At 42.1% G+C, this 21,212-nt stretch overlaps 1 protein-coding gene across 4 annotated transcripts in view; it reads left to right on the top strand.

Moving 5' to 3' along the window:
- Positions 1 to 21,212, top strand: part of map3k4 (mitogen-activated protein kinase kinase kinase 4) — a 194,010-nt gene that overhangs the window by 150,108 nt on the left and 22,690 nt on the right. For all 4 annotated transcript variants that reach the window (XM_048535980.2, XM_048535982.2, XM_048535981.2 and 1 more), the window contains 4 exons: positions 1,258 to 1,374; positions 3,991 to 4,091; positions 14,279 to 14,353; positions 16,367 to 16,558. In XM_048535980.2, coding sequence (XP_048391937.1) covers positions 1,258 to 1,374; positions 3,991 to 4,091; positions 14,279 to 14,353; positions 16,367 to 16,558 — 485 coding nt within the window. The remainder of the gene's footprint in view (positions 1 to 1,257; positions 1,375 to 3,990; positions 4,092 to 14,278; positions 14,354 to 16,366; positions 16,559 to 21,212) is intronic.

Here is a 21,212-nt window from a genome sequence, read left to right as displayed (position 1 = left end):
AAATGTGGTAATGGAGGAATCTGGAAAGTTGGCTGAATGGTGTAATTTGATATGACTACTAGGCTTTTGCTGGACTTGTCTGTGGAATAGCTCTTCCAGTCTTGGCACCGGACTTCGGCTGAGGATGATTGCAGAGCCGAGTGTGCTGTTAGCCTTTCAGAATCGGGGTATTGAGGTCAGCGCTAGGTGAGCAATCCGGTTTTATCCTTAATGCTGACTTAAAGCAGTCATGATAAACAATGGTAGGCTATTTCAGACAACAGTTAACAGTCTTATCACATTGCATTATGTCTAGAGTGATTTAACAGCCAGATCAGGTAAGGAAGACCAATTTTCTTAAAGCTAATTGGCTTTATGGCACTCGTAGTCATTGCTTATACTAGGTTTGAGTTCCAGATTGATTATAATGTAATTAATTAAATTAAAATTCCCCAGCTATCGTGGTGGCATTTGAACTCATGTCTCCGGATAATTAATCCAGACCTCTGGATTACTAGTCCAGTAACATAACCGCTATACTAGTGTACCCATTTTGTCTGTGATTCTTTGGCTTTGCTATCTGCTCTCAGCACTTATAATGGTAAGTGTGACCTGTACTGCATGCTGTTAATATGTGCATGAGATCAATGTTATTTGACGCTATTGAGAAAAACACATTTTAAACTTTATTCTAAACCAAGAGCTAACTACTTCAGTTGCTCACTTGATAACCCACTTGTAGGTTTTCTGAAACCAAAGGTATGTTAACTTCTAGTTTCTACTGATGACCAGTAGTATGAGTTAGAATGTTACCTTGTCTTAGATGTCTGATAACTTTCAAGCCCCAACAAAGCCAGTTGATAAATTGGAAACTAAAGAACTTAATCTTATGGTGAACATTGGGTATTATGGCATTTTTCAATTACAGTTCATTAGAGTAATTTTATGGTTACAATATGATAATTGAGCGATCTGCAGTAGCACTGGGAAATAATGCTTTTAACTAATTTATACCACGGTTTTATTTCATACTAGTATCAGTGGTGCAACTCTGTTTGCAGAACAACTTTTAAGGCAATCTTTTTTAATGGTTTTATGCTCAATGCAAAAATGAGGGCACGTGGGCAATTTTTTAAAATTCTGAGATTTCTTCTGATATCAAACCATAAATGTTATCCGTTTAGAAAGGAAAGTGCATGTCATTTTCATTTATTTTTCTTATATTGTCTGCTGTATTTTCATGCTCAAGTTGCTCTCTATATCTTTATTTTGTAACAGCCCAAGGAGTCTTGGCTCTGAAGTGAGGAACCAATGTGTTGCTGTTGCTATTCGCTCGCCACCTACAGTGGGTGACCTCAATCTCGTCAAATCTGCAAGCACTGCTAATGAATTAAGGTATTTTCACCTCTAGGATGAACAGATACCATTTATGGTGCTATGCAATATTCTGCACATATCAGTTAAGCGAAATATTTAACCTTGTTGCTCTTGTAATTTAAAGGGTTTTGCAGGGCACAGGGAAACGGGAGCAGAGTAGTTATTTGTCCCCTCAAACCTGCTGTTTCATTCAGCTAGATCATGGCTGATCTACCTTAATGCCATTTTCCTGCATTATCCCTGTATCCTTTGATGTCTTCTATAACTAGAAATCTTTCATTTTTTTAAAATCTTGAATCTATTCAAGCTTCCACATCCCTCTAGGGTATGGAATTCTAAAGATTCAGTGCCCTCCGAAATTTCTTCTTATCTCAATCCTACGTAGCCTATATTTTAGTCTGAGCCTGTCCCCAGTTTTAGATCCCACAGCTGGGAAATGACCATTGTGCTATTGAGTACTGTAAGAATGTTGTAAGCTTTGGCGAGATCACATCTCATTTCTCTGAGCTCTAGAGAATATAGGCCCACCCTCCTCCTTCCTCTGGTAAGAAAACCAAAACCGTGCATAGTACTCCAGGTTATTAGAGTTGTGCAGATGAGCCTCACCGGTGATCCTGTACAACTGCAGCAAGGCTTCTTTACTCCTGCACTGTCATCCCCTTGGAATAAAGACCAAAATATAATTGCCTTCCAAACTGCATGCTGCACGTGACATTAACCTTTAATAATTTATGAAAAGAGACACCCAGGTCCCTATAGACATTAGTTTTTTTTTTCTGCCCCCACAATCTCCCATCATTTAAGAAATACCCGGTATTTCTGTTTTCCTTTCAATTATATAGTTCAATCAATTGAAAGGTGCTTTCATGAAATTTTCTAATAACTCTATTTTGATTTTAGCATTAAAACTGCAATAGAGAAGGCTCATGCTCATTGTAATTACATTACTTGCGATAGTACTTTGCTATAGTGGATAGTACATCCTCTATCATCTTTAATGCCAGATGCTTGAAAATCTAGAATTAAGGAGGCAATATGGAAGGAGCTTTCCTTTTTAAACGGGAAGGAACAAATAATATGTTTATTTAATGATGAGATGTGGATGTTACATTAAGTGCCGATCCCTAATTGCCTGTTAACGGTGGTGGTGAGCGGTTTTGTGTGAACCACAGCCTTCCATGTGGTTTAAGTATGTCTGCAGTGCTGTTAAAATGAGCATTGGCCCAGCAACAGTGGAAGAGTGGTAATATAGTTCCACACTGGGATGGCTTAAAGGGAAACTTGCAGGTGTTGGCATTGCTGTGTGTCTGCTGGCCTTCTGGGAGGTAGAAGTTAAGGTTGTAAAGGGATGGGGAAGAAAGTGGGAATTTGCTTTGAGAAGAGGGAGAAAAGGGTTTCAAAACAGTGGCATGAAGAGCAAGAGGTCATTTTATGAAGGGCAGATTGAGTGGCAGAAGTATAAATTCATCACAGCAAACCGCGAGAAAAATGTCTATTAAAGAGCAACATAGACTGTGAGAGTTCATTGGAAAAGCAGTGAGAACACAGGCTTCAAAAGGTGACGCAAATTCACTTCGAGTGAGTGTGGAGACTAGAACTTGGAGACTGAGTTTAAAGGAACAGACATCTCCTATTCAAGATCAAGATGAGAAATCTCGAGAGTTGAGATTTATTGGAACACTACCCCAGTGAGCATTGGAGTTGTGATCTCTGAATATTGTTAAGACAGAGAAAAATAATCCCTGATTAACAAGGGAGTAAATGGGAATCGAATGTAGGCAGGGAAGTAGAATTAGAGCCATGAACTTCTAAAAGTTCAGAGAAGGATGAAGCACCAAATGGCCTACTTCTACTCCTGATTTGTATTAAATGTTTGGAAGCTGCTGTCAGGAACCTTGTTAAGTTGCTGACAAGATATACTGCAGCAACACCAGAGAGTGTTTTTACATTTCAACAGCAGCAATTCTTCATGTAATCCTCCATGTGAAACATGATAGATCATGTTAAAATACAGCCAGACTCTGTTTCTCATATTGAAGGTTTATACATTGGTCTTTAATTTAATTGTGTAAGACTGCAGATCACTAGGTGATTCATGCTTATTAAAAGTTGTAACTAATGTATCAAGCATACTGCTTGATGGGTGATTAAGTTCCAGTGAAAGCTGGGTTGGTCAATTATTCAGAAGTAAGTGTATGGTAAGCTCCTTTTTACTCAGCCACTCATCAGTAGCTCCTTAAATTTACTTCTGTTTGAGTTTGACTGCACTTGCTTTCAACAGCTGAGCAGTTCAGTTCACTTTTTGTACCTGCCCGTTTGGATTGATCTGCCTGCAGAAGCTGGTATTATGCCTCTGCTCTTGCTTTCTTAGTATATCTGTGGCATCTGAAACCTTTTATCTGCCAGGCAGTGTGTCATTTGATGAAGAGAGCAGAATTAGTATGGCTAGTGACAAGAATCGGAAATAACTCCCTAATACTGTACTCCTTGAAATACACAGGGGAGGCATTGTGTTTGCAGTTTTTAAAAACATATTCACATGATATAATGCCAAGTGTATTGCCAGTAAAAGTTTGAAATATGTGTTAAATATGTTAAAATAGTTTAAATGTGATTTTGTTCCTTTGTAAATAGGGGTTCAAGTGTCCCTGAAAATGACCGCCTAGCATCCATAGCAGCTGAACTGCAATTCAAGTCATTAAGTCGACATTCCAGCCCCACTGAAGATCGTGATGGTAAGGAAGTGGTTATTCCTTGATGTAATACACTTAAGATGCAATGTTTTATAGCATCCAACAACTGACCCAATCCTAACCCTGACCCTATCCATCCTATTTGCGTCAAACTGCTGACCACCCAACTTCCTTGCCTGGTCAGTGTGTTAGCAGGTTTTGTTCATGATTTTCTCTTCACACACTGTCCTCATTCCCATCAAATCTGCTGCCACACACACAAAAACAAGTTGAGCCCAAGTGTCTCTAATGTTATAACCTACTGTCATATCTCTGGACCTCCATTTCGTTGAATGTACTGTCACCTTCTGAATCATGTCTGTCTTTCCTGCTATTCCATATTTGAACTTCTGCAATCTAGGTTCTTCTCCAGAGCACTTGGTGTCGTAAATTACATCCTATGTAATTGTGTCTAAAAGTACAGCATTAGGGTCCTCATGTAACCAGATACAGTCACCTCTACGTCCATCCTGACTCACTCTATCTCTTTACTGTTGTGAAAACACATTATTGAAGGTGTTTTTAAATCAATGCAAATTATTGTTCATGTGCCAGTTATTGATATAATGAGGCTGAACCCTTGCACTTCCCTGTGAAAGTAGAATACTTTGAGTTACATTCGTGGAGTACCAGGTGCTAATGGACAGAGAAGCTTAAGGTGTGGAATTTTCCACTTCATGGAGTGGCCTGGGCCATAGCTGGGAATTTGAGAAAATATTGGTGTCTCGGTTTCAAAAAAGATTGTTTCTTGATTTTTCCCCTTAACGGTGACTTCAGAATCTCTCTACCAAACTGTGACTACCTTATTTCAATGCATTTGCTTCTCATCTTAAGCCCAACATATCTAATTCCTGCACCACTTCCAATTGTTCTATCTTTGCCCGAGAAACTGGACAGTGCCAGTTCATGACAGTAAAGTCATTGGTTCCTTGGTTGCTGCGGCCAAGAGCGTTGGCGCAATCCATCAGGAACGTGGTTGAAAGCAATCCTGGGGATTTTTCCCCTTACATTTTGGGGATTGGCCCACAGTCTATTCTGCAGGTCATGTGTAAAAAGGGATTACAGGTACATATGTCCAGATACTGTTCACACATCAATGTTGAGGCTATCCTGTCAAGTAAGCACAGTGGCTTTGGGAAGTAATGGACAGGAGGCAGTACTTGGAGCCCTGAGGAATGTGAGAAAAACCAACCAGTGAATGAAGTTCACTGGACTACGGTCACGGAGGAAATGAATAGAATTAGAGGGGAGCAATTCAAGTCAGGCTGGAATCGCATACAGCATAACACAGGCATTGGAAGCTCCAAAATAAGGGATATAACGATCACTCTGGACTCTGCATGGGAGAGTGTATGGCCACCAAGGGCTTGCCATTTCATAAAGGCACAGGGTGTGGCATTTAAATTTAATACATTATTACATGAATGAGTCGAGCATAAATTGTGGGAAATGCAGGTAAGGGAAGGTTGCTGAAAGGCCTTTGGGGATGCAGACAACAGCATACAGAGGGAAAAGAGAGCATGAAGAATTGGAGGAATCATCCTTTATCTCAGGTGGAGTCTGCAAGTTGCTCGCGAGGATATGTATGCAACCTTTGGCATTTTTGATCCAAAATCAGCTGCACTATAGCAGTGTAAATTGGCTGCCACCACATACAGAGAAAATGGAATCAATGTGTGCACGGTAAAATTTTTTTGAATGTGAAGTGATGATAGGTGCAATTACAGTAAATATTTATCTATTGATTTAGTTATACCAAACATCTAAGGTCAAATTGTATTTCATCAGCAAGAATTCATTGTCCAAGCATGCAGGTCTCAAAGAACCATGACTGATTGATTGATTGTTTCCTTGTCATGTCAGTTAAGCAAACATAATCAAACAAGCTATATTTAACATGCCATCTGAGTTTGGCGTTCCTAAAATGTATTGTATAGCTATCAGTGGAAGACAATACTTCGGACCTGTCATGTTCATGCAATGAACTGTAAAATATATATTTAGTTTATTGCGTGAACATGACAGCTCCAAAGAATTGTCTAAGAAGCATAATGATGCATGTCTGGAATAATGGTATAGGACGGTCACAATAGCTCCTTTTTTTCAGTAGAGAATTCTACAGTTTTTGAAAGCAAAAATAAGAAGGCACGATTCTTGAACATGCTAAGTGTTTAAACTTAGAGATGTTTGTTCTGAAGAAGGGTCACTGGACGTGAAATGTTAACTCTCATTTCTCTCCAGATGTTGCTAGACCTGCTGACTATTTCCAACAATTTGTCCCTGTTTCTAACATTCCATTTGCCTTGCTAACTTCCAGCTGACCCCGCAGGTTAACCTTGAGAACCCTGAACTAGGACTCAAGTCTCTCTGTGCTTCAAATTCCTGAAGCCTTTCCACATTTAATAGTCTACATCTCTATTCCTACCAAAGTGTATAACCTCACCCTTCCCCATATTGTATTCCATTTGCTACTACTTGGCCCACTGTTCTACCCTATCCAAGCCCTTCGAAAGCCTCCCCAAATCCTCAGAGCTACCTTCCCGTCCACCTATCTTTTTGTCATCTGTAAATTTAGCAATAATGCCCTCGGTTACTTTGTCCAGATAATTAATGTAAAACATGAATAGTTGCAGTCCCAACACCGACTACTCCTCTAGTCACCAGCTGCTATCCCGACAAAGATCCCTTTATCCATATTCTTTGCTTCTGTTAGCCAGCCAATCCTCTATCCATGCCAGTACGTTGCCCCTAGTGCTATGGGCTGTTATCTTATTTAACAGCCTCCCATGTGCCACTTGTCAAAGGTCTTTTGGAAATCAAAATATATCACTGGCTGTCTTTTGTTTAACCTGTTTGTTACCACCTCAAAGAATTCTAGCAGATTTGTCAGGCATGATCTCCCCTTGACAAAGCTGTGCTGACTCAGCCCTCTCTTACTGTGCACTTCTAAGTACACTGCAGTCTCATCCTTAATGGACTCTTAGTCTTTCCAGCGACCGAGTCAGACTAACTGGCCTATTGTTCCCTGCCTTCTACCTTCCTTTCTTAAACAGGGGTATCGCATTTGCCATTTTCCAGTCCTTTGGAATTCTCCCTGACTGTGGTGATATTTAAGGAATTGCTAATGTCTGTAAAATCTCCACAGCTGTCTCCTTCAGATCTATGATATGTAGTCCGTCTGGCTTGAGTGATTTATCCACCTTCAGACCTTTTCAGCTTCTCTAGCACCACCACCTTAGTGATGACTGCTACATTCCCCTCTGGGCCCTAACTTTGTTGAAGTCTGTTGTGCTGCATGTGTCCTCCATTGTGAAGACTGGTACAAAGCATCTGTACAGTTCTTGTGCCTTTCTTTGCTTCCCATTACTACTACTACAGCCTCGTTTTCTAGCAGTCCAAGGTCCACTCTTGTCCCTCTCTTACCTTTTTAGATAGCTTATAAAAAAAGCTTGCAGTCTTCTTTTATATTACAACCAGCTTACTCTCCTATTTCATCATCTAAGCCTTATTGCTTTTTTAGTAATCCTCTACTGGTTTTTAAAGCCTTCCCAATCCTCTCGCTTCCCATTAATCTTCATCGCAATATGATTTTTCTTTTGCTTTTATGCTGTCCCTGATGCCCCTTGTCAGCCAATGTTGCCTTATCCTCCCTTAATATGTACCATCTTCCTTGGATGACTTTCTGCTGTCCCTCCCAGATTACCCCAGAAACTCCTGCTCATGTTGCTCTACTGTCTTTCCTTCTAGGCTCCCCTTCCAATCAACTCCCTCTCAAACTGCAGGGTGAATTCTGCCATATTATGGTCACTGCTTTCTAAGTCTTCCTTCACTTTATGCTCCATAGATCATAGAACAGTACAGGTCTTTGGGCCCACGGTGTTGTGCCAAACTTTTACCCTAAACCTAAGGTCTATCTAATCTCCACCCCTACCTTGTACTATCATCCATATGCCTATCTAATAGCTGCTTAAATGCCCCTAATGAGGCCGACTCCACTACCCGCTCAGGCAATGCATTTCACACCCCAACTACTCCGAGTGAAGAACCTATCTCTGACGTCTCTCCTATATCTATGCCCTCACTTTAAAACTATGCCCCCCTTGTAATAGCTACCTCCACCTAGGAAAAAGTCACTGGCTGTCCACTCTATCTATACCTCTGATCATTTCGTACACCTCTATCAAGTCACCTCTCATCCTTTGTCGTTCTAAAGAGAAAAGCCCTAACGCTCTCAACTTTTCCTCGTAAGACGTTCCCTCCGTTCCAGGCAGTCTGGTAAATCTCCTCTACACCTTTTCAACGCTTCCACATCTTTCCTGTAATGAGACGACCAGAACTGGACACAGTACTCCAGATGTGGTCGAACCAGGGTTTTGTATCGCTGGAGCATGACTTCACGGCTTTTGAACTCAATCCCTCTATTAATGAAAGTTAACACACCATATGCCTTCTTAACAACTGTATCCACGTGGGTGGCCGCTTTCAGGGAACTGTGGACACGAACTCCGTAATCAAGTCTGTTTCATTCTACATCATCAAATCCAGAATTGTCGGTGTCCCACAAGCTTGTCCAAAAACCATCTCATATGCATTCCACAAATGTCTTTTCTTAAGATCTGTTACCAACCTGACTTTGCCAATATGTAGCTTATTGAAGTCCCCTATAATTACTGTCATAGAAAAGGCATGTAAGAAAAGCACTATCTCCTGATTTCCACCCCACACCCCGCCTCTGCCGCCACATCCTGACTACTGCCAGGAGGACTGTACACAACCCTCATCTGGGTCTTTTCTCCTTTTGCATTTTCTGAACTGCACCTAGACAGATTCTGTGCCTTCCAACTCTATAGTTGTGATGGACATTCCCTTTCAAAGATGTGTGGAATTATATCTGATTCAGTACTGTCTCTTAGCGGGTGTTAGTATGGAAGATATGTGCAGCACAGACCCTTATACAAATCTTGCGAGTTATGTTTAGCATCCGAGTGATCCAAACTAAAATGTAATATTTAAGCTGTAGTAATCAATGTCACAATTGAAGGATTCATGACGTCTGATGCAATCTACAGTCAAGAAATTGCTCATCTCTCAAAAGCAACCAGTGCTTAGTTTATTACAATTATTTTCATCCTTGCAATGTCTGAAGACGCTGCTTATTGATCAGATGTGACTTAACCGCAGAACATAGAACATTACAGCACAGTACAGGCCCTTTGGCCCTCGGTGTTGTGCCGACCTGTCATACCGATCTGAAGCCCATCTAACCTACACCATTCCATGTACGTCCATATGCTTATCCAATGACGACTTAAATGTACCTAAAGTTGGCGAATCTACTACCGTTGCAGGCAAAGCGTTCCATTCCCTTACTACTCTGAGTAAAGAAACTACCTCTGACATCTGTCCTATATCTTTCAGCCCTCAATTTAAAGCTATGCCTCCTCTTGCTTCCCGTCACCATCCTAGGAAAAAGGCTCTCCCTATTCACCCTATCTAACCCTCTGATTATTTTATGTTTCAATTAAGTCACCTCTCAACCTTCTTCTCTCTAATGAAAACAGCCTCAAGTCGCTCAGCCTTTCCTCGTAAGACCTTCCCTCCATACCAGGCAACATCCTAGTAAATCTCCTCTGCACCCTTTCCAAAGCTTCCACATCCTTCTTATAATGCGATGACCAGAACTGTACGCAATACTCCAAGTACGGCCGCACCAGTGTTTTGTACAGCTGCAGCATAACCTCATGGTTCCGGAACTCGATCCCTCTATTAATAAAAGCTAAAACACTATATGCCTTCTTAACAGCCCTGTCAACCTGGGTGGCAACTTTCAATGAACTGTGTACATGGACACCGAGATCTCTCTGCTCATCTGCACTACCAAGAATCTTACCATTAACCCAGTACTTTGACTTCCGGTTACTCCTACCAAAGTGCGTCACCTCACACTTGTCTGCATTAAACTCCATTTGCCACCTCTCAGCCCAGCTCTGCAGCTTATCTATGTCTGTCTGCAACCTACAGCATCCTTCGTCACTATCCACAACTCCACCGACCTTAGTGTCGTCTGCAAATTTACTAACCCATCCTTCTACGCCCTCATCCAGGTCATTTATAAAAATGATAAACAGCAGTGGACCCAACACCGACCCTTGCAGTACACCACTAGTAACTGGTAACTAGTAACCAGATCCAACAGAAATCAAAGCTGGCATTTTCAGTACAAGTGCACTTTTATTTACTGAAGTGTAAGATAACTTAGCGATGTGATTGCAACAATAACTTACCTGCACAGCTTATGTGCCCACAGTATACTTTGTCTTTTTCCCTCCCATATGTTTATGTGAAACCTGACAGCTGCAACTGGGATGGATGCACTGAGGGTCTTGGCCCACTGAATGTGTCTCACCCTTCTTTGTGGACATACAGACAGACTTCGGCATCATAAGCAAGGGGAAGCAACAGGTCTCTCTGGAATCTCCAGAAAGGAAGTTTCTAGGGATCCTGTGTGTGACAGTTCTTCCTAATTTCGCACTTCCCCATCTCCCTGAAAGAAAGGGGAACCTAAAATGAAGTCAAGGTCCCTTCTACTCTTCTATCCTTGCTGAACATTTGTAGGTAGAGCAATAGAGTGTAAACTTGTGTGTCTATCCAGCAGAGACAGTACACTGGATTTGACTTTCCATGGTGGTTGCCAGTCTCTCCAAGAAGATGTCCAAATAACAAAGGCATCATGGTACTGATGATATTGGTGGGCTCCCCTAACCTTCATCCATTTTACGGAACATCTCTGTAAAATCTGCCTGCTGTTCCTGTAACTGTTTCTGAATTTTCAACAATTAGTAATGGCTGAGACCATGCAATCATCGTCTTGCGACTGAGCACGTGTCTGGTCGCAGGCAGTCCTGAGTACCGAAGAGCTAAGGCATTATTTCCTTAATCTGTTTCAGAGATTCAGACTTGTGAAATACTGTCTTGATTGTCCTCCTGAGCCTAATTTAGAAGAGTAGCTAGCAAGGTGAAAATCTCTGAGCTTGCTGTTTGAAGATGTGGCTGAAAGTCTTCCCAGTGCATCCTCTGAGATGAAATTCAGGGTTTTTGCTGACCTCTTTGGAACAAAGGGGCATTGAATGCTGCTAGAGTTTGCATAAGAGAGGAGAAGAATCGGTTGTGTATGAGAGATAAAGCTTTGCAAGTTAAGAATGAGTTACTGGCGGTCATAACGGAGGAATACACAGCACAGCACAATGAAGCTTACTCGTTTGGTTGCCCTTTGGGATTTTCCCATGAGTGGTCATGCTTTTCAGCTTGTTGAAGTATTGTTTTTCCTTGTGATGTGGAGTTTAATGCCTGCCGGTTCCCCATTTGCTTTCACCTTCTCAGACCAATTATTGGGCAGTTTTTCCTGAGATTCTGATTAAGTATGCTGCGATGATTAGAAGATTTGTTGATGGTGATGCAGTAGTAGGAGGGATGGTGAAGTGTCTGCAGTGAAGGAGTGGGAAATGCAGAGGACAGAAAAGGATCATAGTTTGGGAGGAGACGGTTTGTGAGAGCTATTGAATGTACAGGCCTTGGTGAAAGCTGCGCAGTGGCAGAATTGAAATGGTTGGTGGCCTGTGAGTGTGGTGTATCGAAGGGAAGATGGTGGTACTTGAACTTGCAAAACACAGAGGATTACTTAATTACCTTTCTGCACTGCTTTGCGTTCCAGGCACTGTCTGGGTGTAGGCAGTTTGGCCTAGCGTCCTTTGCTGGTCTCCAGGATAATTCACTGTCCTCTTTTCCACTACACAGTCCACCATCTATCGGTGAAGCAGAAAATTTTCTGGGCCATGTCTTCCATGATAATGACACAGCATTGCAATGTGAAGGGCAGTTCCTGGCTTGCATTATTGAATTGGTTTGCCGCTGGGCTTTAAATATGGTGCCAGGTGAACACAAGGCCCTAGCTGCAGCGAGTACTTCTGCATTTCCTATAGTGTTCTGTTCATGGAATAGCATCAAGTCCAAGTGAATAATTCATGAGATGAAGCGTGAAAAGTTGCCAGAGAAAAGCCACATTAGTCAAAGTGTATCAGAGATAATGGGAACTGCAGATGTTGGAGAATCCAAGATAACACAGTGTGGAGCTGGATGAACACAGCAGGCCAAGCAGCATCGCAGGAGCACAAAAGCTGACGTTTCGGGCCTAGACCCTTCATCAGATAGAGGGATGGGGAGAGGGTTCTGGAATAAATAGGGAGGGGGGGGGGGGAGGCGGACCGAAGATGGAGAGAAAAGAAGATAGGTGGAGAGGAGAGTATAGGTGGGAAGGTAAGGAGGGGATAGGTCAGTCCAGGGAAGACGGACAGGCCAAGGAGATGGGATGAGGTTAGTAGGTAGGGAAGGGAGGTGCGGCTTGAGATGGGAGGAAGGGATGGGTGAGGGGAAGAACAGGTTAGCGAGGCAGAGACAGGCTGGGCTGGTTGTGGGATGCAGTGGGGCCAGGGGACGAGCTGGGCTGGTTGTGGAATGCGGTGGGGGAAGGGGAGATTTTGAAGCTGGTGACTTCAACCAGCCCAGCCTGTCTCTGCCTCCCTAACCTGTTCTTACTCTCACCCATCCCTTCCTCCCATCTCAAGCCGCACCTCCCTTCCCTACCTACTAACCTCATCCCATTGCCTTGGCCTGTCCGTCTTCCCTGGACTGACCTATCCCCTCCTTACCTTCCCACCTATACTCTCCTCTCCACCTATCTTCTTTTCTCTCCATCTTCGGTCCGCCTCCCCCCCCTCTCCCTATTTATTCCAGAACCCTCTCCCCATCCCTCTATCTGATGAAGGGTCTAGGCCCGAAACGTCAGCTTTTGTGCTCCTGAGATGCTGCTTGGCCTGCTGTGTTCATCCAGCTCTACACTTTGTTATCTTAGTCAAGTGTACCTAGTTCTATCAATTTGCTTGACAAAACACTTTTAACTCAGATGGGAAGATTCAGCCCAAGGTAATTGATATCTATAGTGAAAATATATTTGAGAAATTTCAAACCCAAGACATTGATAAAACACCCATTCCTGATAGCTTGCGCCTATAGTTTTAAAAGGGGTAGTTACAGAGATTGTAGATGTACTAGTTTTGATTTTCCCAAGTTTGCCAGATTCATAAATAATGCCAGTGAACCGGAAATGTGATACTGCTGCTAAAGAAAACAGAGACCTGCAGTTTAGTTAGCCTGGTGTTAGGCATCAGGAGAACATTAAGGAAATTTTAATGCATTTTGCTAATCGTAGCATTATTTTATGAAGATGATTTTTGACACAATTATTAGTTTTTCAGGATGTAACTAACAAGGAAAGTAAAGGAGAGCTAGTACATATACTTGTTTTTTCAAAGGCATTTGATAGGCTACCATACAGATGGTGAATATGCAGTATAAGGGGCCTTAAAGTTGAGTGTGCTGTATTAATAGAGGATTAGTTAACAAATAGGAAGCAGGAAGCGGGTGGAAACAGGGCAAGCTCGATCTAGTGGAGCGCCTCAAGGTTTAGTGCCAGGGTCAGAGTTACTTACAAATATATATTTATAGCATAATAAAGATACTGAGGACAAGATTGTGAGAATTAAACTATGAGGGGGAGAGAGGCTGAACAGAGATAAAATTTGTGATTTGATACTTAGAGATTTGGGTAAACATAGACTGTCAAAAAATGCCATGCAGGTACAACAAGCAATTTAAGAAGGCAAATGGCAGGTTATTGTAATGGGATTGCTGCACACTGAGCCATACTCTGGAATTTTGTCCTGCATGTTTAAGGTAGAATGTATTTGCATTGGGAGTTGTACAGTGATGTTTCACTAGGTATTTCCCTGGGATTAGAGGGGTTTCCAAATAGGCTAAGTAAATTTGGGCCTGTAGTTTTTGGATTTTAGAAGAGGTGATTTTATTGAAATGTGGTTGATTCCAAAGGGAGTTTGATGGAGTAGGCATTGAGGTTGTCTGTTGTTTGGACATGAAGAATGAGAGTTCAATTATTTAGGTCTGAGATGAGAAGTTTCTTCTCCTGATGTTGTGAATTTGGAATTTTGTGTCAAAGTTGAGGATGGTTCATTGACTGGAATTAAAACTGATCTGCTGTTTGTTGTGATTGGCATCTTTTCAATGTTATTCACATTGTAGTTGTAGACTTGAATGACTGAATTACTTTGTTTCTCCAGAACCTATATATCCTAAAGGTGATGTTAGCGCACGAAGAAGCTGGGAGCTTCGCTCTCTGTTAAGTCAGCCAAAAGGTAAGAACATCATTGTGAATATGCCAGTTGAAGCAATTTCAGAGTTATTCTGTAAAAAAAAGGGAGTTTTTGACATTGTTTAGAATATTTTGCATTTTTATCTTGCTGCCATAGTTCTATTCTTTCTTTTTAAAAAGAAAGGTGTCATCTTAACTTCAGTTCCCTTGGCCCCAACGAATTTAGTATCCACAAATCTCAGCAAAATTGTCAACTTTGGCAGGAAAAATTGAAAACAATGTAATATTTACATAATTTATATTGCACAGTTCTGAAATTCAAAGGGATCTGGTGTCCAGGTAAATGAATCAAATAGAACTACTGTACGGGTACTACAAGTGATTTGTAAGGAAAGTGGAATTTCTTCTATGAGTGTAATGGGTAAAAGTACAAGTGCTTTGTGTTGAATGGGGGTTGGAATACTGCATATACTTTTGAAGTTTTCACTTGCCCACATTTTAGGTTTACCTCCCAGTAATGGTTTCGTGTATCCTGACCAATGCCACTTGCCATTTTCTTGATGTTTGGAATGCGCTGGTATTTAATGATATTTGATTGCACTACAACTTGACTTCACATTTTTGTACTTTGTGATGTCTCAATATAGTGAAAGATGATTGTGACAGTAGTCCCTCAATTCAATATAATATAATCTTATTTCCTGTCACCTTTGTGTATTGCTTCTGGGCAATTGCACAGCTTGTCATTTTGTTTGCATCTGATATTGTGTGTCCATGCTCTGAAAACCATTGCACAAATCTGTATAAATTGTGTGTATACCAGACAGCCGTTGGGTAATTAGAAGTTTAAAAGGTAAGCAAGTGAAAACTGAGCATATTTTTCCCCTTGTCAATTTTCTTCTTGCCTTCTCCAGAAGGTGTTTGGTGCTGACAAACCTCAGCCCAGCAGAGAAGAAGCCACGAACAAATGTATCAAACAAATACCATTTCCATATGATTTGCTATATATTGATCAGGAGCTAAACACTGCTTTGTTAAACTGCTGTAAGATGGTCTTACTTTCCAGCTGAGATTAACTAAACGAGCACAAACTAGGCATTGTTTTTGGATTGTGTCACTTCTTAAGTTATCCAGTGAGTAACTGAACTATTATCTAAATAATCTGAAAAGACAGTTAACCTTTCTAGTGAAACTTAGATTGGCCATATATGGGTTTTGGCATATTTTTGTGTATTCCGAGAATTAAGAGCAGAAATATGCCATTTCACCCTTCTGATGCGTGCTGAAACATTCAGTAAGATCTTGGTTGATTTGATTGTCTCAACTTCACCTTGCTGCCTCCCACCATTCCTGAGTCCCTTGCATTCCCTGGCGTTTAGAGTTACACTTTGGTTAGTAGTACAAATTTTAGCATGCTCCTTAATTTTATATCTTTCCTCCCTTCCACATGGGGATGGTGACTGGTGTTTTGCATGTATCTTGGCAGGGATTAAGCACCTCTGGTACGTTATCGAAGGGCTTGTTCTATTCACAGTTGTTCAATTACAGGGATATCTGTAGTGATCCCAGCACAAGTCACTGATTTCCCTTCTGAAATAATTTCAGGAAACTCATTGGCCCCTTTACTAAGATTCAATTAACTTCGCACACCCTGAACATTAAAGAAACAATTGCTTGGTTCAGTGCCGTGCTACATCCTACGTCTCCACTCAGTTGTTGGAAACCCCCTTCATCCAATTTATATTGTCCCTGTTGGAATATTTCCTCTCAGCCTTGATCCCTTTTTCTCTGATTTGCTAGATGGTGACAGCAATTCTGCATGAGCTGCTGACAATCAGAAAGAGCTCAGTTTACTTAAAATAGGATTTAATCTGCGAAATATACAGCAAAGTGAAAAAAATTTAGTTATTTTGTATATAAAATATTGCATCATCTACAGATGTCTTATGCAGGCATTAAGCACCATGGGAGAGGAAGGCAAAAAGATCTTGCGAATGGCTGTAGCCTGTCATTTTTTTATGTATGTTACAAATTGAATATTTGTTTGGTTTCCCAGATATAGCTGCTAAGCAAAGTCGAATTGACATTGTCCGCAAGTCAATTAAATCTTTTGAGGAGCAACAGAACCGGCAAATGAAGCAAAAGAATATCATTGGCCAAGTCTGTGATATTCCCAAATCGTATGATAATGTCATGCAAGTTGGATTAAGAAAAGTGACGTTTAAGTGGCAGAGAGGAAACAAAATAGGTAATGTCAGAGTTTTGGATGTAAAAATGTGCATTCAATTTACACAGTTCTCACATACAGAAATTTGAAACTGAGTATTAAAAAATATTCCTGCTGGAGTCCAAATTTGCAGCAGGATACTGACCTGCAGATGCTCGTGAACCTCTGCAGTTTCCCCCAAATAACAATTCTAAATGTTTGAAACTAGAGAGTGAATGAACAGGAGATTTATGTATGGTGATATCCCAGCTGACCCTGATTGCATTAATATAATGATTTCGTAGTCGCCAGCAGTTCAAAAGCACTTTACAGCCCACAACGTACTTTAGAATGGTTTTCTCACAACAGTGAATACAGTCATTTTGTGTGCAGTAAGTGCTCTTAAACAGCATTTGATTAAGCCAGAAAATCTCTTTCACTCATCTGAATTGGGAGATGAATCTTGGCCAGAACAGTGAAACCCCTCTGCTCTATTTCAAAACTATGCCATAAAATATTAAAATATAGACACCTGATCGGGCAGATTTGGTCTTAATTTACCTCTTCACCGTTAACATAGCACCTTCAACAGTGCAGAGCTCTCAGTGGAGTGCATTGAAGTGCCAGTATAATTGTTTTTTCCTCTGAGAAATGGGTCTGGAATGCACATCTTTTGTCTCCAAGGTAAGAATGCTACCAACTAAGCCATAGCTAACACAAATCACTTCATCTTTGGAGCATAGTGATAAATAGTTGGAGGAACTCAGCAGGTCTGGCAACATCAGTGGAGAGAAAGCAAATTTAATGTTTCAGGTCCCAGTGACCCTTCTGATTTTGATATTTGGCCTGGGTTTATCATAGCACCCTTACATACATTTCCATTTTAAACAGGGAGCATTTAATAATGATCACCAGTGGAAGCCTAGCTTGCCAATTGTAACTACTTTTGCGCAGCATTGATCAGTTGACTTTGTGCTCAGGCCACGGCTCGAGGCCTTCTGGGCCAATATAGTTCCATAGCCACAGTGGTTTTTTTTCATGTAACTAATTAATTAGTCTCAAACTGCTGAGATACATTTTAGAAAGTGAATAAACTCAAATCTCAAATTCATATTGAGGAACAGGGATCAATAATTTAGAAAAAGGCATTGCAGAATTATTGAAAAACTGCGACAGATATCTGAAATGGCAATATAAATGCTCTAAATACTAGATTTGTTAAAACAACATAAAGGTGTTTCTTTCATCATATTCAGCCAGATTACTGATTTGGAATTTACTCAATGGTTTGTTTCCTATCTAGAGACAGAAAGGATTGCAGATGCTTGAAGCTAGAGTCAATAAATGTTAAGGTGAGAAAGCACAGCAGGTCGGACAGCATTTGAGGAGCAGGGAAGTCAGTGTTCCAGGCCAAAATCCTTTGTCAGGGCTGAGGAGCGGAAGGAGAGCCCAGAAATAAATGGGGGGGGGGGGTGTTGCAGGTTGCTGCTGGGAGCATAAGTTGGGTGGAGATAGGTGGATGCAGGTAGCAGGTAGTTATTGTGGTTGGTCTATGAGAAGGGTGGAGCGGATACGTGAGTAGGAAGATGGTCAGGTTGGGGGTGGGGAGATTTTTAAGCTGGTGAAGTCAATATTCAGGTCATTAGGCTATGAGCTCCCGAGCCGAAATATGAGGTGGTGTTCTTCCAGTTTACATTTGGCGCCTCTGAAGGAAGTGGAGGAAGCAAAGGATGGACATGTCACCAGGGGAGTGGGAGTGGGAAGGGGAGTTAAAGTGGATGGCAACCGGAAGGTTGGACTGTTTGATGTGTGGAGGTGCTCCCCAAATCCGTCCCCAAATCTGTGTTTGGTCTCCTCGACGTAGAGAAGACTACATCAGGACCAGTGATACAGAAGATGAGATTAAATGAAGTGCAGGTGAATCTCTACCAGATTTGGCAGGATTGTTGGGGGCCTTGGATGGAAGTGAAAGGGGAGCTACAGGGGAAATGTTGCAGCTCCTGTGATTGCAGGGAAAGGTACTGGGTGTGGAGGAGGGGTTGATGAGGAATGTGGCCTTGACGAGGGAGTTAGAGTGAACGGTCCCTGCAGAAAGTGGACATGGTGATTTGGGAAATAGCATTTTGGTGGTGGGATCTGATTGTGTAAGTAGCAGAGATGTGGAGGATGATGTGTTGTAGAAGGAGGTTGGTATGAGAAGGCTAAGGGTGCTCTATTTTTATTGTTGTTGGGTTGGGTGGGAGAGAGTGTCTGAGAGCAGAAACGCAGGAAATGGCGGAGATGCGATTGAGGACATCCTTAATAATAGAAGAGGGGAAACTATGGTCCTTTAAAGTAGGAGGATATCTGGGATGTCCTGAAAGCAGGTGCAGCAGAGGCAGTGGAATTGAGAGCATCGGATAGCATTTTTACATAACAGTGGGTGAGTGGAAGTGTAGTTGAGGTAATTGTGGGAGTCAGTGGGTTTGAAAGGGATGTCAGTGGTGCATCAATTACCAGAGATGGATCAAGAGGTCCAGGAATGGGAGCGAGGTGTCAGAAACGGCCCAGATAAATTTGGGGATGCGGTGGAGGGCGTTGGCGAAGTTGATGAACTGTTCCATCCCTTTGCGGGAGCACGAGGCTGCAACAATAGTCATCAGTGTAGCAGCGAAAGAGTTGTGGGATGGTGTTGGTCTAATTGTTGAACAGGGACTGTTCTTTGAATCCCACAAAAAGGCGGACATAGGTCAGGCCTATGTGAGTCCCCATGACCACCCTTTTTGGTTTGTTGGAAGGGATTGAAGGAAAAATTGTTGAGGGTTGAGGTAATTCCTCCAAGCGAATGAGTGGGTCAGTGGAGGGGGACTGGTTGGGCCAGTGGGTCAGAAAGAAGCAGAGGGCTTTTGGACCATCCTCCATGGGGTACGGGGACTGAACATCCATGGCGAAGATGAGGTGTTGGGGGCATGAGTTGGAAGTGGTGGAGAGCGTGAGTTGTGTCCCAAATGTAGGTGTGGAGTTCCTGAACCAAAGGTAAAAACGAGTTGAGGAAAGAGGAAATGACCTCAGTGAGGCAGGAGCAGACAAAGCAGTGGATCAACAGGGGCAGAGAGGTTTATGGATTTTGGTAGATAGAAAAGGGCAGTTCAGGGTTGGGGATCTATCGGGTTGGAGGCCCAGGATGGGAGGTCTCCTGAGGTGATGAAGTTGTAGATGGCCTGGGAGATGATAGCTTGGTGATCAAAGGTAAGGTTGTGATCGTGGGGACTGTAGGAGGAGGTATCAGAGAGTTAGTGCCTGGCCTCAGCAATGTAGAGATCAGGTAGATGTAGAGATACTACTCCTACCCATCAGCAGGTTTAATGGTGAGTCCTCATTATCAAATATTCCCTTCACCAGCACCACATTTAGCAGTTTAAATTCAACCTTTTAAATAATTATCAGTGATTTTTCTGTGCCAGTATTGCAACAAAGATGAGATGTTTGATGCCTGATAAAGCATAAGCTTGAATGAAAAATAACTGTCACTTGTTTATCTGAAATTGCCAACTCCTAATGCAATAAAAACAGAAATTTCTGGTGAAACTCAGCCGGTCCAGCAGCATCTGTGGGAAGAAAGCAGAATTAACATTGCAAGTCCAGTGACAAGTCATCAGAACCAATAACAGCTCATCAAAACTGATATTTAAGCTGAAGGCAAGGTTTTTTGTGATGGAGAAGGAAAGGGTGGAAAAGTGAGCAGATAGGTGGAGATGGAGTCCAGAGAGCAATATGAAAGGGATTGATAAGGTGATTATGGATGGTAGGCCAGGATGAAAAAAGCTGAATAAGTGATAGTGGAGAGTGAGGGTAACAGAGAATGGGTAGTCTATGCTGAAAGCAAGTCACTTAATACGATAATAGGTCTGAGAGGGTGAAAATAGGGTGACTATGCTTAAAAACAACTTGTGTTATAAACAGGATTGCTGGTGGGGTGTGTAAGAAACATAGAAGGATGGTATCAAGCTCTAAAGTGATTGAGCTCGATGTTGAGTCCTGGAGGCCACAGGATATCAAGGCAGATAATGAGGTGTTGTTCTTCAAGCTTACTCATTGGTGCACTGCAGTAGGCCTGTGACAGAAATGTTGGCCAGGGAGCATGGTGATGTGTTGAAATGGCCAGCAATCGGAAACTCGTGAGCCACTACTGTGGACATGCCATAGATGTTCTGCGAAGCTGTTGTGTTTGTCTCCCCAGTGTAGAGGAGACCATGTTGTGAACGGTAAGTAGATTAGATCAAATTGAACTAAATGCAGGTATATTGCTACTTCATCTGAAAGGTATGCCCGGTACCTAGCATAGTGAGGAGGGAAGAGATAACCGGGCAGGTGTTACACCTTCTGCCATTGTATGGGAAGGAGCTATATGGGCATGAGTTGTTAGGAATGGAGGAGGAGCCTACTACAATGATCCCTGCGGAATGCTGACAAAAAGTGGAAGAAGGGAATATGTGTCTGGTTTTGGCTTCCCGTTAGAGTTGCCAGGAAATGGTGGTTTACAGTTCTTTGGGTGTGAATGCTCATGGGGTGTTGAGAGAGGACCAGAGGGACTCTATCATTGTTGTGGGAGAGAAGAGATGCAAGCAGAAGTGCAGGAGATGGGCCCACCACGGCTAAGGGCCTTGGTAGAACATGGTCTCGGGGACTCCTTCGTTGAGGAAAAAATTGGACATTT

Source organism: Stegostoma tigrinum, chromosome 9 (assembly GCF_030684315.1).
Source record: "Stegostoma tigrinum isolate sSteTig4 chromosome 9, sSteTig4.hap1, whole genome shotgun sequence".
In the NCBI taxonomy this organism is placed as follows: domain Eukaryota; kingdom Metazoa; phylum Chordata; class Chondrichthyes; order Orectolobiformes; family Stegostomatidae; genus Stegostoma; species Stegostoma tigrinum.
This window is presented reverse-complemented; position numbering and strand designations above follow the sequence as displayed.